General features: G+C 39.3%; 1 protein-coding gene and 1 non-coding gene across 3 annotated transcripts in view; one reads left to right on the top strand and one right to left on the bottom strand.

Annotated features, from left to right (window-relative positions):
* Window positions 1-15,962, top strand: part of Virma (vir like m6A methyltransferase associated) — a 71,651-nt gene that overhangs the window by 39,464 nt on the left and 16,225 nt on the right. For both annotated transcript variants that reach the window (XM_036177668.1, XM_036177669.1), the window contains exons 9-16: window positions 1,729-2,217; window positions 3,790-3,944; window positions 5,328-5,410; window positions 9,069-9,162; window positions 9,301-9,845; window positions 10,361-10,596; window positions 11,210-11,462; window positions 14,052-14,269. In XM_036177668.1, the coding sequence (XP_036033561.1) occupies window positions 1,729-2,217; window positions 3,790-3,944; window positions 5,328-5,410; window positions 9,069-9,162; window positions 9,301-9,845; window positions 10,361-10,596; window positions 11,210-11,462; window positions 14,052-14,269 (2,073 nt within the window). The remainder of the gene's footprint in view (window positions 1-1,728; window positions 2,218-3,789; window positions 3,945-5,327; window positions 5,411-9,068; window positions 9,163-9,300; window positions 9,846-10,360; window positions 10,597-11,209; window positions 11,463-14,051; window positions 14,270-15,962) is intronic.
* On the bottom strand, window positions 13,436-13,557 carry LOC118579039. The gene has a single exon (XR_004944406.1). It is a non-coding gene; the product is annotated as a U6atac minor spliceosomal RNA (small nuclear RNA).

Raw genomic sequence — 15,962 nt, forward strand, 5'->3', positions numbered from 1 at the left:
CAGATATAGATGTAGGCCAAACACCCATACACATAAAGTAAAACTAAACCTTAAAAATTTAAACTCATTATTAGTTTTTGATAAGAATAAATTCTGACTTTTCATCTACTTATTAGTAATAGTTCAACAGGAGTTTCCACAAGTTGTATCACCATGTGTAGTGACTACATGTGTGAAGTGTCAGACTTTCAAATGTAAGAAATTAAAATACTTTTCCAAACCGAAGATAACAAATGTACATTAAGCTAATCTTTTTTAGATTTTTTTCCCATTTCAAAATTTTTTTGGGGAAAAACCTTTTTTTTCCTGTTTTTGTTTGTTTGTTTTCACCCTGAAACTCTTTAGCTTAATTTCTAAAAAATACAATTTTAGAAGAGTTTATCGAGGAATGGTGGTGCATTATAACCCCAGCATTCATGAAGCAGGGGCAGGAGGATTGCCACATGTTTGAAACCAACTTTGCCTACATATTGTTAGTCCAGCCTGGATTTATAGTGCTATACCCTATTTCAAAAAACAAACCAACAACCAGTAAAAGTTGTCAGTAACATTTATGTCTGTTTTGTAGTAGTGGGTACATCTTACCTGCTTCCCTCCTAAAACGATGTTACTGGGGGCCGGAGAACTGGCTCAGTGTTTAAGAGCCCATACTACCCTTTCAGAGGACCAGCTTGACTCCCAGCACCCACATTCACCTGGTTGCTCACAGCTGCCAGTAACGCCATCTCCCAGGGAATCCATTGGTGCTGGCCACCTCAGGTCACCTCATATACCTACACCCACATGTATGTATTCACACACAGACACACACAGAGACACATAATTAAAAATCAATATTTAGAAAACTGTTGTTTTTACTCAGAATAGTTCTGGAGCTGGCAAGATGACCCAGTAGGTAAAGGCATTTGCCACTAAGCCTGGAGGCTTCAGTTTGTTTCCCAGAACACACATAATGAACGAGAGAACCAGAGAACCAGTTCTCAGGTTGTCCTCTGATTTCAACACACACACACACACACACACACACACACACACACACACACACACTTTTAAAAAGACATAATTCTGAAACCAGAGCCTAGTGACTGGCACTAGGAATCCCATCACTTGGTTGAGCAGAAGGATTGCTGTGAATTTGAAGTTAACTTGGGCTGCATAGTGAGTTTGAGGCCAACCTGAGACCCCAACTCAAAATAAAAAAGGAATAGTTCCTAGATTTGGTGTAGAAAACAAAACCAAACCAAAAGTCTGTGTATAGGAGTAAGTACTTACATGCTACAATTTATAATTTGTAGTATTTTTCTCTGGTGATACTAACTCATATCTATAGTAAATCTAAATCCATGAGATGTTTCTGTACTATGTAGACAGTATATTCCCTTGGATACACTAATTCGTACAGAGTGTGTAGAGACCGTAGTGAAAAAGGAGCATTTGGTACATGGCTTAGAAACAGGACTCAGAATTAATGATGATTAAGTAAAAAAGAAAACCTGTCATCAGTCATTTTGAGAGTTTGTTGACTGTTCAGAACTTTTGCTTTCATTTGACACAACAGAGGAGAGCTGGTGTTCACATTGTTACAGTTGTTTCTACTTATGGGGAAACTGTATTTCTGAGGGTGAGGATTAAAGCCATTCACATGTTTACTTGGTCTGGTCTAGTCTTGATTTTGAGTTGTGAGCAATGCTCTGCAACTACCTGAAATGTCTCACTTGACTTCCATAGGTACCTTCACAGCCACCACTTCTTGGAGTTGGTCACCTTGCTTCTGTCGATTCCAATAACAAGTGCCCACCCTGGTGTACTGCAAGCCACAAAGGATGTTCTAAAGTTCCTTGCACAGTCACAGAAGGGCCTTCTCTTTTTTATGTCAGAATATGAAGCAACAAACTTACTGATCCGGGCTCTGTGCCACCTCTACGATCAAGATGAAGAGGAAGGTCTTCAGTCTGATGGGGCTGACGATGCTTTTGCCTTGTGGCTGCAGGACTCAACTCAGACTCTGCAGTGCATTACAGAGCTGTTCAGCCATTGCCAGCGTTGTACAGCCAGTGAAGAAACTGACCATTCCGATCTCCTAGGCACCCTGCACAATCTTTATTTGATTACTTTTAATCCTGTGGGAAGATCGGCTGTGGGCCATGTTTTCAGCCTTGACAAAAACCTTCAAAGTCTCATTACTCTGATGGAGTACTATTCCAAAGAAGCTCTGGGGTAATTTTCTACTTACTCCGTCAAATCTCAATTACATTAGAGAACTAGATTACTAATGGGGTAGATTCTTTACAAAAGAAGTCTCTTTTGGCATATACACATATAAATGTATTTCTAAAGATATATATATCTATCTTTTGTCACAACATGTTATGCTAATTAAAAATTAGACTAGCAGGAACCTCTGTGATGTGGCCAGTAAGCATTGCTGTGGGCTTGTTCCAGCTTCTTTCAGCTACCTGCCTTCTGACAGTATCCCTCTGCCTGTGTAGGAAGGAATCTTAAAGCCCAGAAATAGATGCCTGAAGTGTAATGCCTGCACTCTCTTACTGTCTGTTTTCTGAACCATCCGTGCTGATTTTGGAATTGCTTTGGGTCAGTGAGAGAATTGAGGAAGATAATGATATAAAGAGCTGCCAAATAGGGCAGAGGATTTTGGCATATGTGAAGAGAGGCCTGCTCTCCTCCTGGCTTATGTCATGGAAAAGCAGACAAGGTGGGGCATGTTCAGTGTCATGCAAGACAGTGACATAGAGGTAGCTGCCTTCTTAAAGGGGAATTGGTCCAACTTCGTGTAACTATGAAAGCCAACTGTGGTGCCTCTCTGCCTGTGTAGACGGTCTTCGTGATTCTGGCATGGAGGATGGGTGAGGGTTGTAGATGACCACATTTGTTCCTGTTTTCAAGGTTAGATGGAGATGTTAAAGGAGACCAGGGAAACACTTCCTAATACTCATTGTTAATGAAACATGCTTGTTAGTATTTCATTGTTCATTTGCTCTCGTGAATTTTACTTTCCTCTGCGATGTTTTTGAGTTTGTTTTTGTATCCAGTTGTCTCTCCTTACCTATGGGTTCTGTTTCTGTATACTCAACTAACAATGAATCAGAAATATTTTGATCGCTTGGGCACGTTGGAGCAGACCTATAAATTTGAGGGCAGTTTGGTCTACAGAACAAGACCCTATCTCAAGAAGAAAAATGGGCATGAGAGAAATGGATCTAAGCCTGGCATGGTGGCACAGGCCTGTAACCCCAGTACTTGGGAGGCTGAGGAAAGAGGATTGTGGATTTGAAGCCATCTTTTGCTGCATAGTGAGTTTCAGGCCAGTGTGAATCATGTAGTTAGTGTGTCTGCACTGAATATGTGCAAGCTTTTTTTCTTGTCCTTATTCTGTAAACAGTGCAACAGCTATTCACATAATATTTACATCGTGTTAAGTAAGTATCCCAAGTAGTCTGAAGTTGATTTAAAGTAGATGGGAATATAAGATGTACACATATTATGTGATACTGTGCCAAGGGACAGGTGGCTTCATGAACTTTGGTATCTGTGGGGGTCCTGGAACCAGTTCTCCATAGATACTGAGAGTCAACTGTTAATACTCTTTTCAGGGGACTCGAAAGTGAAATGTGACATCTAATTCTTTATTTTCATGAAATTAGGTGATGTTGATAGTGTTGGATTGTAAATTTCCTTGATCTCTTTAAAACAACATACCAAAAAATGTTTAAAATTATTCCTGAGAAAGTATTTTTATACCCCACATTTAAAAACCTTATTTTATTTCAGTGATTCCAAGTCTAAGAAGTCAGTAGCTTATAACTATGCATGCATACTTATTTTGGTGGTGGTTCAGTCTTCCAGTGATGTCCAGATGCTAGAACAGCACGCAGCATCTCTCTTGAAGCTTTGTAAAGCAGATGAAAATAATGCTAAGTTGCAAGGTATGGTACCTGGAGTCATTTTAAACACTTGTGATGCATGAGGAAAAAGGCTGAATTCTTATAATCATTGCTTTTTCATATTTGTATGTTCATGTGCTGTGCATGGGTGTGGGTGTGCATTCATGTATGCATACATAGGTCTAGAGGGTGGAAGATGACACCCAATGTCTTTTGACTGCTATCCACTTCATTTTTTTGAGATAAGGTCTTTCACTGAACCTGGAGCTTGCCGTTTTAACTAGCCTGGCTGGCTAGCAAGCCCCTGAGATACATCTGTCTGCCACAGCAGTGCTCGTGTGACAAGTGTGTGACATCTGTTTACACCATGCCTGGCTTTTGCATGCATTTCAGAGATCTGAACTGAGGTCCTCATTCTTTGCACAGCAGACACCTTGCCCATGAGCCATCTCTCCAACCCGATTTTAATTTCTTGCGTTACCTTTTAGAAAAAGGATTTAGAAAACTTAAGGTTTCATTAAGGGTTTTAGAATATAAATGAGAAAGTTTGAAAGTGCCTAATAGTGGTCTAGCTAATCGGGACAGACGAGGCAGTGAGAATGGACAGGAGAAACTGCAAGTTCCATTTTTGCTCTAGTTTTGTTTCTGCATGTTTTGTTACATTTAGATGTTTGCACTATTCTCAGTTAACTTACAAGACTACTGTTGATTAGCACATTGGACCACTTTTAAAAGTAGTTAATTTTAAAATGACAAGTTACAAAGTTGACAAAATCGGGCTAGTGATACAGCTCAATGTTCAGGTATTTCTCTAGCATGATAGCCCAGGTTTAATCTAACCTAGTAACACAAAAGAAAAGACAAAAGGGAAATTTCCTGTTAAAGGAAGAAGGATTACTCAACTAAAGTCTCTTTATAACTTGAGTATATTAGAAATATATAAATATGTATTTGTGGGGGGCGTTGGAGACAGCAGTAAATAAATGTTGCATTATATTAGTTTATAATCATATTTCTAAATCTTGTTTTAGTGTTTTCATTGGCTACTGCAATAAATTCATTTAATTAGGCAGACTGGATAAGCACTCAGATAACTACTAATCATCATTAAATTTTGAGTCAGTGTAGTAGGCCTCCGTTTTCATTTTATTTAAAGTACATGGAAAGAACTATATTCGGAAAGTGGGCTTTGTGGTACACACCCATAATCCTAGCACTTGGGAGGCTGAGACAGGAAGATCATGAGTTTGAGGCCAATTTGTGGTATAACATGAGACCTAGCTTAAAAACAAAAAAAGATTTTAGCCACCAGAGTTCATCCTTTTGTAAAATCTAGATAATTGAAATGATTGCAGATGTGATGTTTTCCTTTGGAGAGAAAAGTTTTATTTAAAAATATTATAGACTATTCTTTTTGTTTCTAAGAACTTGGCAAGTGGCTTGAACCTCTGAAAAACCTCAGATTTGAAATTAACTGCATCCCAAATCTAATTGAATATGTTAAACAGGTAAGTAAAAGTTAAAAGGGCTTTGATTGTTCTGAAACTGTGATGATACATAGTTATAATACTGAAGTTACTGTCTAGATAATGTAGAAATCATGGCCTTGATTGGCCCCTTTAACTTTGTGTACAATATTTGATACTTGGATTAGATAATCATGTACATGAACACACATGCACGTGATGCCCTGTTTAAATCCGTGTTACTCCATGTGTGGAGGTCAGAAGACAGCTTGTGGGAGTTGCTTCTCTCTTTGTCCACATGGAGTCTGGGGATGGAGCACAAGTCACCAGGCTTCTTGGAAAGCTTTTGTCTGCTGGGCTGTCTCCTCGGCACTACAGAACATTTCAAGTTAAATGCCAGTGTACCCTAGACCTGGATTAATGAAGTAATTTAACTCAGAATGTTTAGGTGAAATTGATACAGCCAATTCCAGATAATTCCAGTGTGGACCTGTTCTCTCTGTTATTAATTTTGGATAGTGATATTGTAGTTGAAATTAAAAGTTGAAATCTGTGAAATATATGTTTCATAATAGTAATACTGAAAAATTCATGAATATTTCATAATGAAAAAAACAGTACATTCATCATTAATCTTGGAAGTTTTTTTTTCTTTTTCTTTTTCTTCTTACTTGACCCAGTGTACAGCATAGCAAGATGGGCTGAAGGCATACATACAGACATTTTAAACTACATCAGTATAGACTGAATTATCCCCTACTATTCAGCTGAGGAGCTCTGTGTGATTGTGTATGTGAGAGGGAAAGCCACCTTGGTTTTGCATTTGTAGCATATTATTAAAGTACTTTGTGTATATTGACCATTTGTTGCTATTCTGAAGTAATATCAAGGTATTCAGACTTATCTGTGTCAGATATTGCTATTGCATTGTTTCCTTCTTGTCTCTTTTCCTTCTGTGTCTCTTAAGAACACATACATCTATATCTGTATCTATATCTATTTGGTAGATTGGGTTTTTTTATTTTGTTTTTTCCTTTATAGACAAGGTCACACTGTGTAGCCAGCCCTTGCTGGCCTATAACTTACTATGTAGACCAAACCAGCCTGGAACTTACAGAGTTGGCCTGATTGGCCTGGCCCTCTTTCCTGATTTCTGGGATTAAAGGTGTACCCCACCATGCCTGGCTCTTAGGAATATTTCTATATCCTTTGATGCCATTGTGTTCTTAACAGTGTTGTAAATGGCAGATGAAACTTAATGTTTTTCTTTTTCATTCATTAGTAATTAATGCTGTTTTCTCAGAGTGATTGTGTATTCTGTTTACGTGGACACGGTAGGGTGATTTTTGATGGCATGTGCAGTAAATGTAAGGTGATTTGAGTTACAGTATTTACTAAGAAATTTAGTTCTAGAAATTGAATTACACATGCCTGTTGTTGTATGTGCCTGCAGTCCCAGATCCAGAAGGGAGGACAGAAGGATCAGGAGTTAAGGTTATCCTCTGTTACATAGTAATTCAAGGCAGCACAGGCTACATGAGAAAGGAAAGGAAAGAGGAAAAAGAAAAGAAATTGAATTATGTTCTATAATTTCAAATTGGGAATGGTGGTGCATACTTGTAGTCTCAGCACTGGGATGGCTGAAGCAGAAGGATTGCAGGTTTGAAGCCAGCAGAGACTGCATAGGAAACCGTGCTAGGGAGGTAGCTCAGTTGGCAGAGTGCTTGCCTAGAATGTTCTGGCTTCCATTCCCAGAACCATGTACACAGGGTGTGGTAGTCCACACCTGTAAGGATCAGTTCAGCTACATAGTGAATCTGAGGCCAGCTTGGGCTACATAAGACCCTATCTCAAAAAACCAAAACAACAAAAACAAAATTTTGATTTTTACATAACTTTATATTTATCTCTATTTGGTTTATGTTTTGAGATAAGATCTGGTTCTAGAACTTCGTCTGACCTTTACCTGAGTCCTAAGATTACAGTCATGTACCACCACATCCTGTTCAGATCATTGTCCTGTAAATTTTGATATTATAAGTAATTCCTATCGTAAGATATGCTCAACACAATCAATCCAGTGTTGAAACTTAGGATTTCTTGTTGTCTCAGTAATTTGTAGAACTGAAGGAAAAGTGGAGGGAAAAGGACAACGGGAAATGGAAGCATGTTAGGGAGAGTGGGGTTTTTGTTTGTGTTTAAAGCTTGTGCCCTGAGACTACTTAAATCATTTAGTGTAACTCTTTTCAAGTTATAAACTTACTTATAACGTTAGTCTGTAAAAGCTACAAATGTAAACAAAACTATTTGGTGTTTGCAAACAAAACGTAGACAGCTGTTAAATACAGAAAACAATTACATTTCTTGTCTTCTCTCTTCTTTTTGGTGTCTGCTTTTAAAAAAATGAATGCTATTTAGTCTGTAAATGTTCCAAGATTCCCCCACTAAGTCTCGATAAAGGTTTAGTAACCATGGGCTTTTCAAATTCAGTCTGGAACGGTGGTGCATGCCTGTAATCCTAGCCACTTAAGAGGCAGAGGGAGCAGAACTAAAGCTCTTGGCTAATCAGATATCCTGGTGACACCTGGGCTCAAAACAAAAACAGCAACACAACACAACACAAACCCCCAGAACACAAAAGCTCAGTTGTCAGCATAGTCATTGCTTTGTTTTTGAGAGAAGATAATATAAAATGGGTATACAGAAAAAAGTTATTATAAATTATTGTTTTGCTTTATGTTTTTGGTTTTCAAGACAGGGTTTCTCTGTGTAACAGCGTGGCTGTCCTGGAACTCATTTTGTAGACCAGGCTGGCCTCAAACTCATAGAGCCTGCCTCTGCCTCCCAAGTGCTGGGATTAAAGCACTGCCCAGCTTATTTTAACCCCCCCCCCGTTTCTCTGTGTAGCTTTTTGGAGCCTTTCCTGGAACTCACTTTGTAGACCAGGTTGGCCTCGAACTCACAGAGATCCACCTGTCTCTGCCTCCCGAGTCATAGGTTTCTATTTATTGGCTTTGTTTTAGTACTAGGACTATGCAAATGTATTACATTTGATCTTTCTCTATATAATATTGTACAGTACAAAATGTACCTATGATGCAGGTGGAGAGATGGGTCGGTGGTTAAGAGCACTGGCTGCTCTTTCAGAGGACCCAGGTTCAATCCCCAGCACCCACACTGTAGCTTACAACTGTCTAACTCTAGTTCCAGGGGATCTGACACACACACATACATACAAACAAAACTCCAGTGCACATAAAATAAAAATAAATCATTAAAAAAGTTTTAAAAATAAAAATTTTGTAAAGAAAAAAATGTACCCAAGGTGAAATAATTTACATAAAATTCTTTAGTACTAGGGTTTTTCGTATATGCTGTCTCTTGTTTATTGGTGTATTTTTTGAGACAGGGTATTGTGTCTAACCCTAGCTACCTTGGAACTCACTCTGTAACCCAAGGCTAGCCTCAAACTTGCCACTGTCATCCTTGCTTCAGCCTCCCGAGGGCTGCTGGCATTGCAGGTATGCACCACCACACCAGCTTTTTCCTGCTTAAAACATGCTTAAGTATAAATGGTGTGTACTTAAAGCTTTCTGCTGAGGACTAAACCTAGGGTCTTAACACATCCAAGTACATAGCCAACCTCTAGAGGCTCATATTTTCTGACTACCTTAAACTTGTCTGCTTTTATTTTTTGAAGAATATTGATAACTTGATGACTGCAGAAGGAGTTGGCCTTACCACTGCCTTACGTGTTCTTTGTAATGTGGCATGTCCGCCACCTCCCATTGAAGGTAATATAATTAATATACTTTGAAAATGCCATACTTTAAGCCTAGTGTAACTATAATTTATTAACTGTTTAAAATATTCTCAATTATTAGCATGTAAGTAATTAGTTTTTTCTTATTCCTTCCTTATCCTATCTAAAGGTCAACAGAAGGACCTGAAATGGAACCTTGCTGTTATTCAGCTTTTTTCTGCTGAAGGAATGGACACCTTTATTCGGGTTCTGCAGAAATTGAACACGATTTTGACGCAGCCTTGGAGGCTCCATGTGAACATGGGGACTACCCTTCACAGAGTTACTACTATTTCAGTGGCTCGCTGCACGCTCACTCTTCTTAAAACTATGCTGACCGAGCTCCTGAGAGGTGGATCCTTTGAGTTTAAGGACATGCGTGTTCCTTCAGCGCTTGTTACTTTACACATGCTCCTGTGCTCTATCCCTCTCTCAGGTCGTTTGGATAGTGATGAGCAGAAAATTCAGAACGATATCATTGATATCTTATTGACTTTTACACAAGGAGTTAATGAAAAGCTCACAATCTCTGAAGAGACCCTGGCCAATAATACTTGGTCTTTAATGTTAAAGGAAGTGCTCTCTTCCATCTTGAAGGTTCCGGAAGGCTTCTTCTCAGGACTCATTCTCCTCTCAGAGCTGCTGCCTCTTCCCTTGCCCATGCAGACCACGCAGGTATCACTTCCTATCACATGCATCTTGTAATGACTGCACTAGCTCCTTAGATAAAGCCAGGGATGCTGGTCAAATCCAAGCAAGTCTCCATCCTCCTTCCCAAAGACAGAGTACCTGAGTGGAGGGCCAGATGAGACTGAGCAAGTTGGAAATGTGGGGTAACATTTTAAATACCTGTTGTCAAAGTGAGTTTGGTTATGTTGTTGTATATGCTTGTACTTACATTTTCCTGTGATTTCAAATCTTTTTTTCTCCCCCTATCATGTTCTAGAATTTGCCAATTAGATTGCTTCTCCAATGGACTCTGCTCAACTGACTGCCAACTTGAGAACAGTGGTTTTTTTTTTTTTTTTTTAGACTTGTTGAATACAAACAATTGTTTAATTATGTAATAGCAAATTATGTTTTAAGCATACAGTAAAGGTGTTCTTTTTATAACAGTTCTTCCTGAACAGTTTTGTGACTATAATAAATATTAAAAATCTATGTACAGACACGTTATACTTTTTTAACAGGTTATTGAGCCACATGATATATCAGTGGCACTCAACACCCGAAAATTGTGGAGCATGCACCTTCATGTTCAAGCAAAGTTGCTCCAAGAAATAGTTCGTTCTTTCTCTGGCACAACCTGCCAGCCCATTCAACATATGTTACGGCGTATTTGTGTTCAGTTGTGTGACCTTGCATCTCCAACTGCTCTTCTGATCATGAGAACTGTGTTGGATTTGATTGTAGAAGACTTGCAAAGGTATTTTCATTACACCTTAAGAAGTTTTCCTCAAGTTGCTCTTGACACAGATACCCTCCTTTACATAGTTTGGAAACTAGGGTTAGCAGGCTCAGATAACATATGGATGTGTAAATACACACACATACACACATGTATGCATAAATTAATATATGTAAATTATTTTCTTTAGAAGACTTTATCTCCTCATTTCATATGCAAGTTAGGTTGAAGGTCTTGATTTGGGGCTTTTTTTAAAAATTATTATTGTGTAATGTGTACATGTGTGCATATACATGCTCATGTATGTGTGGTCAGGACAACTCTATAGTTGCTTTTTTTTTCCTTCCTTCATGAGGTCTGGGGCTTGAACTCAGGTCACTAAGGTTGTTCCACAGGTGCCTGTAGTTGATGAGTTACCTTCCTGTCCCAGTTTTGCAGTTCTAAAAGGTGAAGTATAAAGAACTCTGACTTGAAGTATATTATCAAAGATCTGAATTTATAAAATTATCATTTTGTCAAAGGAATGAGATGTATGTTTTATGCAAAATTTGTGTGACTGGATATAGAAAATGTTAAATGATGCCTTTCAAATCCAGCAGCTCGTTTACTGAATGCATTGGTTTTATTTCAGCACTTCAGAAGATAAAGAAAAGCAGTACACTAGCCAGACCACCAGGTTGCTTGCTCTTCTTGATGCTCTGGCTTCACACAAAGCTTGCAAATTAGCTATTTTACATCTAATTAACGGAACTATTAAAGGCGATGAAAGATACGCAGAGATATTCCAGGATCTTTTAGCTTTGGTACGGTCTCCTGGGGACAGTGTTATTCGACAGCAGTGTGTGGAATATGTCACTTCCATTTTGCAGTCTCTCTGTGACCAGGTACTCAGTTTTTATCATCAGTGTGTGTGTTGATGTGTGCTTGATTGCTGTGTTTTGTACATCTTGGCTGGGAGCAGAGAGCTTGCCTGTTCTATATCACTCCTGGGCTATGTAGGAAGTAAGTTGGTATGCGGAAGAAAAGCAAGCTGATCAGTGTGTTATCATTCTCTTTGGCTTAGCTTTTGGGGCTCTGAGGAGGTGTTTCCGTTTGTAGTAGGTATTGCCACCTTAGGTAATTGTTTTTGTGCTTATTTTCAAGACTTTTTTTGCTAATAAATATTTACTGTATTACTTTCCTTCCTAATTATATCAATATGTATGAAGGCATTCTTCAGCTTTATAACTTTGATATTGGTTAAGTCAATGTGAGGATAAGTTCTTTGTATGGTTAATCTTTTGAGACTATGTCTTTTGTATCCCCAACTGGCCTCAAGCTTGCTGAGAGGCCTGGGCTGACTTTGAATTACTGGTTTTCCTCCATCTCCCAAGTGCTGGGATTGCAGTGTGAGCCACATGCCTGCTTCGTGTGGACAGCTGAGAAGAAGCAGGAGTTGCCGCAGCTTTAGTGTGTTCTGACCAGCACTCACAGCCGCTCTTGATCAGTAGTGCTTTTCTCCTGCTGTTTGTATTGTTGACTTGTTTATAGTTTCATGAGATAGAAATTCTATTTCCATTGTTTGAGATCTTTAAAGAACATTTCCATGTGTCAGTGCATTTTTGCTAGTCAGAATGCTCATGCCAACTAGTCAACAGATGTGATTTTTTTTTTTTCCAGACAATATTTTTAGTAAAGGCCTATGTGGGATGATGAAAGTGTAGTTCACTTGCATTGAAGTCTTAGGGCTTGCGTGGGCCTTGTTTTCAGCAGTGGTAGACTGTAATTGTGGACCTAGTTGTAAAGTTTAAGGTCTCTGTGATTGGTGTTTAAGTATCACGTTGAGTCACATTACTGCTGAGTAAGGCTAGGACCCCTTACTTCCTTTCCACTCAGCCTTCATTCAGAGCAGCCCTTCACTCAGATTTCATTCCATTTGCTTTCTGATGCAGATCTGTGTTTTTGTACCCCTGAAAGCACAGTTGACTTCTGTAGTGAGTAGTGGATGTTTCTTTACATGTAATTAGCTTGTCATGCTTAATATCGGAAAGCTTGAATTTTAAAAGTATAAAAAGTAGAAGGATACATTTAATTGAAGATTGTGCCTAAAGTTTGTTTGCTTTATTCGTCCCTCTTTATGAAGCTGTAAATTCCAATATTGATAAGTTTACTAAAATTTCAGCCAAAAAGTTTTATTTCTAGAAGCCTCTATAATCTAAAAGGAGTCTAAATTAATGAATAATAGGCTGATCTAAGGTATTTCGCTATCAAAGCTTTTTAACCATTTTAAAATTGAAACTGCCAAGTACAGTCCCTTATAAAGGCCATCTTCTCTCTTCTATTGTAAGGTATAAATATGTTTGAGAATTTCATACACACATACAATGTGTTTTGATCAAGTCCACCCCTCCCCTTCATTCCTTCCTCTCCAGTCCACCCCAGTTCTTCTTGTCTCCTCACCAGTATTATCTTCCAATTTCATGTGTTCCTTTTTCCCCTAACCCACTGAGTCTGTTTATGTCCCCAGCACGTACTTGGGTGTAGGGCCATCTACCAGAGCATGGGCAGCCTGTCAAAGGCCACAGCCCTGAAGAACACTGGCAGGAGAAGATGGCGCTTTCAGACATGCTGTGTTGTGGGCAGGCTCCTCTGCTTCTTCCTTTCACACTCCCGCCTGTGTTTGTGCCCTTTGTCTGCATTAGTCTGTGCTCATCGTCACGTCTCCCCAGTCCTCATCCTGAAACCTCTTCTTCCTCACAATCCCTTTGCTAGTTCCATGATCTTCTCCACCTCAGTCCACACAAGTGATGTAAAAGTGAGAAGCTGGGACCCACACGAGAGAGAGCAGTGGTGGTGTTTGTCTTTCTGCGTCTGAGATGAAAACCACTTAGATGCCAGCAAGCGCTAATAATGCCTTATATGTATGTATGTTGTTAGGCCCAAGCGACTCTTCTATCCTTTTCAAAATCAATGTTAAACTCTTTTCCTTTTGTGTAAATGGAAGATAAATTTTAGAAGCTTTTTTAAAGGTAAAAAATAGTTTAAAGGCAACAACAACAACAACAACAAAAGGGTTGGGGATTTAGCTCACTGGTAGAGTGCTTGCCTGGCAAGCACAAGGCCCTGGGTTCGGTCCTCAGCTTAAATTTTTTTTTTTTTACTTATTTGTATGATTGTTTTGTTTACTGCATGTCTATGCACTACATACATGCCCACTGCCTGCAGAGGCCAGAGCAGGGCATCAGATCGCTTGGGCCTGGAGTTTCATATAGTTGTGATCCGCCATGTGGGTGCTAGTAATCGAACCCGGGTCCTCGGGAAGAGCAGTCAGTACTCTTAATGCCTGAGCCATCTTGTCAGCCCCCACGATAATATTTTAATGGGATTGTTGCTAAGTGTTGGTGGTGTGTGTTCAGAAATAACAGCCAGGAGTGATAGTGATATCACTTTGTGATAGAACATCATTTTGAAATGTTTCTCCCTGCCCTCCTCAGGACATCGCACTTATTTTGCCAAGCCCTTCCGAAGGTCCTGTCTCTGAGCTTGAACAGCTGTCGAATTCCCTACCAAGTAAAGAGTTGATGACTGCAATTTGTGACTGTCTGCTGGTGACTCTAGCTAATTCTGAAAGCAGTTACAACTGTCTACTGACATGTGTTCGCACAATGATGTTTCTTGCAGAGCATGATTATGGATTGTTTCACTTAAAAAGGTAGGCTTTGCAGAATTTAATATACTGTGCCCTGCCATTTAGTTAATTTGTACTTATTATGGAAGGTTGAAAGTATGATTTCTTTTGTAGGAAAAATTTTGTGTATGGCAGAGTTTCATTGGCAGTTAGTAATAGATTTAAAATGTTTTCTAAGTGTCTGAATGAATGAATGGCATTGTTAGAAGTCTGTATAAGCCTGGCTTCCATGGGCATCTGAAAACATTTCTTTTGGCTAGGTACCTTGATGGAGTTTTTAGGTCATGGGCCCGGTGGCTATTTAACCCAATCTAACAGTGCCACACTGTTCTCCAAAGCAGACCTTCTTTCTGCTTTCTGTCAGTACTGCATCTGAGTCCCCTGATCCTTAACCTCCCCAGAACATCCTATCATCAGGGTTGTTCTGTTTGTCAACATGGACCAGCCTTTTGATGTTGCTCAGGTTGGCTTTAGACTCCTGGGCTTCAGTCCTCCAGCCTCAGTCTCGAGAGTAGTGAGGTTGTACCACCATGCCCTGGCTCGGCCAGTTTTTTTGTTTTCCTATAGATTAGCTGTAGGTTTTTTTTTTTTTTTTTTTTTTTTTTTGGTTATTGTTGGTTTGGGCTGTTTGTTTGAGACAAGGCCTTGTTCTATAGCCTGGGGTGGTCTGGAAATGTGATCCTCCTGTTTTAGCCGCTGGATTATATCTATGAACCGAATGCTCTACAGATCATAGTTTTTGGTAGAGCATACACAAATATAGCTCATTTGCTTAAGGTTTTATGTAGTCGCTAGTAATTGCAATGGTCTAGTTTTGAGCCTCTTATTCTTCCATTATTATCTTTTTCTTTAGGTTTGATTTTATCAGTTTGTCAAACTTTTCTGTGTTAAAAAGTTCTCAAGAGGAGGAGGCTGATCTTCTCCTTATTGCTTTACCATAGTCTTATTCAGTGGCACCTTACAACCTGACCATTTAGTAAATGGGAGCACTGCTTGTTAATATCATACTTATTTCCATTTGGCTGGTTATGTTGTAGCTTAAAAGACAATTGAGTGTTGAAATGGTTTGCCCTTGAAATTCTGTTGAAGCTAAGAACTGTGTGAGTGCATAGATTATAATCAGGATTTTAGACATACACCAAAGGGGTTTGTCATACAAAGTCTGTGTGTTGGGCTTGGTAAACTGGACTGTAAGCCGAGCCCAGTTTTCTGTAGTTACTGCTGGACCACAGGCATCATCTGTGCATTGCCCAACAACACTTCCCACTGTGCTAGCAGTCTACAGTAGAAACACTCAGTTGTTTTTAGCCTGCAAAGCCTAGATATTTACCAGCTGGTCCTTAAGCAGAAGCTCCTTGGCCTCCACTCCTTACCCTTGGTTTCCTGTTTCTTTGTAACTCTTCACTTAGGCTTCCCCAGCTGGTCTCTGCGATAATGCTGACTTCTGATGCTAGAAAACTTCCGCAGCATGGGAAGAAGTTTAAATGGGGAACTAGCAAGTGCATTGTGATAGGTTTTGAAAGTTTATTACTTGACGGAGGCTTTTTCGTAAGTGCCAGGCATGGGATACATACCTGTAATCATAGCACCTGGAAGACTGAGGGGGGCAGATTGTGAGTTTAAGGTTAGCCCGTCCTTTCCAAAAAAAAAAGAAAAAAAAAAAAAGAAAAAAATTTAATGGAAGATTAGAAATGAGCTGGCTTTTTTTGGTGTTATA

Source organism: Onychomys torridus, chromosome 2 (assembly GCF_903995425.1).
Source record: "Onychomys torridus chromosome 2, mOncTor1.1, whole genome shotgun sequence".
NCBI classification, from domain to species: Eukaryota; Metazoa; Chordata; class Mammalia; order Rodentia; family Cricetidae; genus Onychomys; species Onychomys torridus.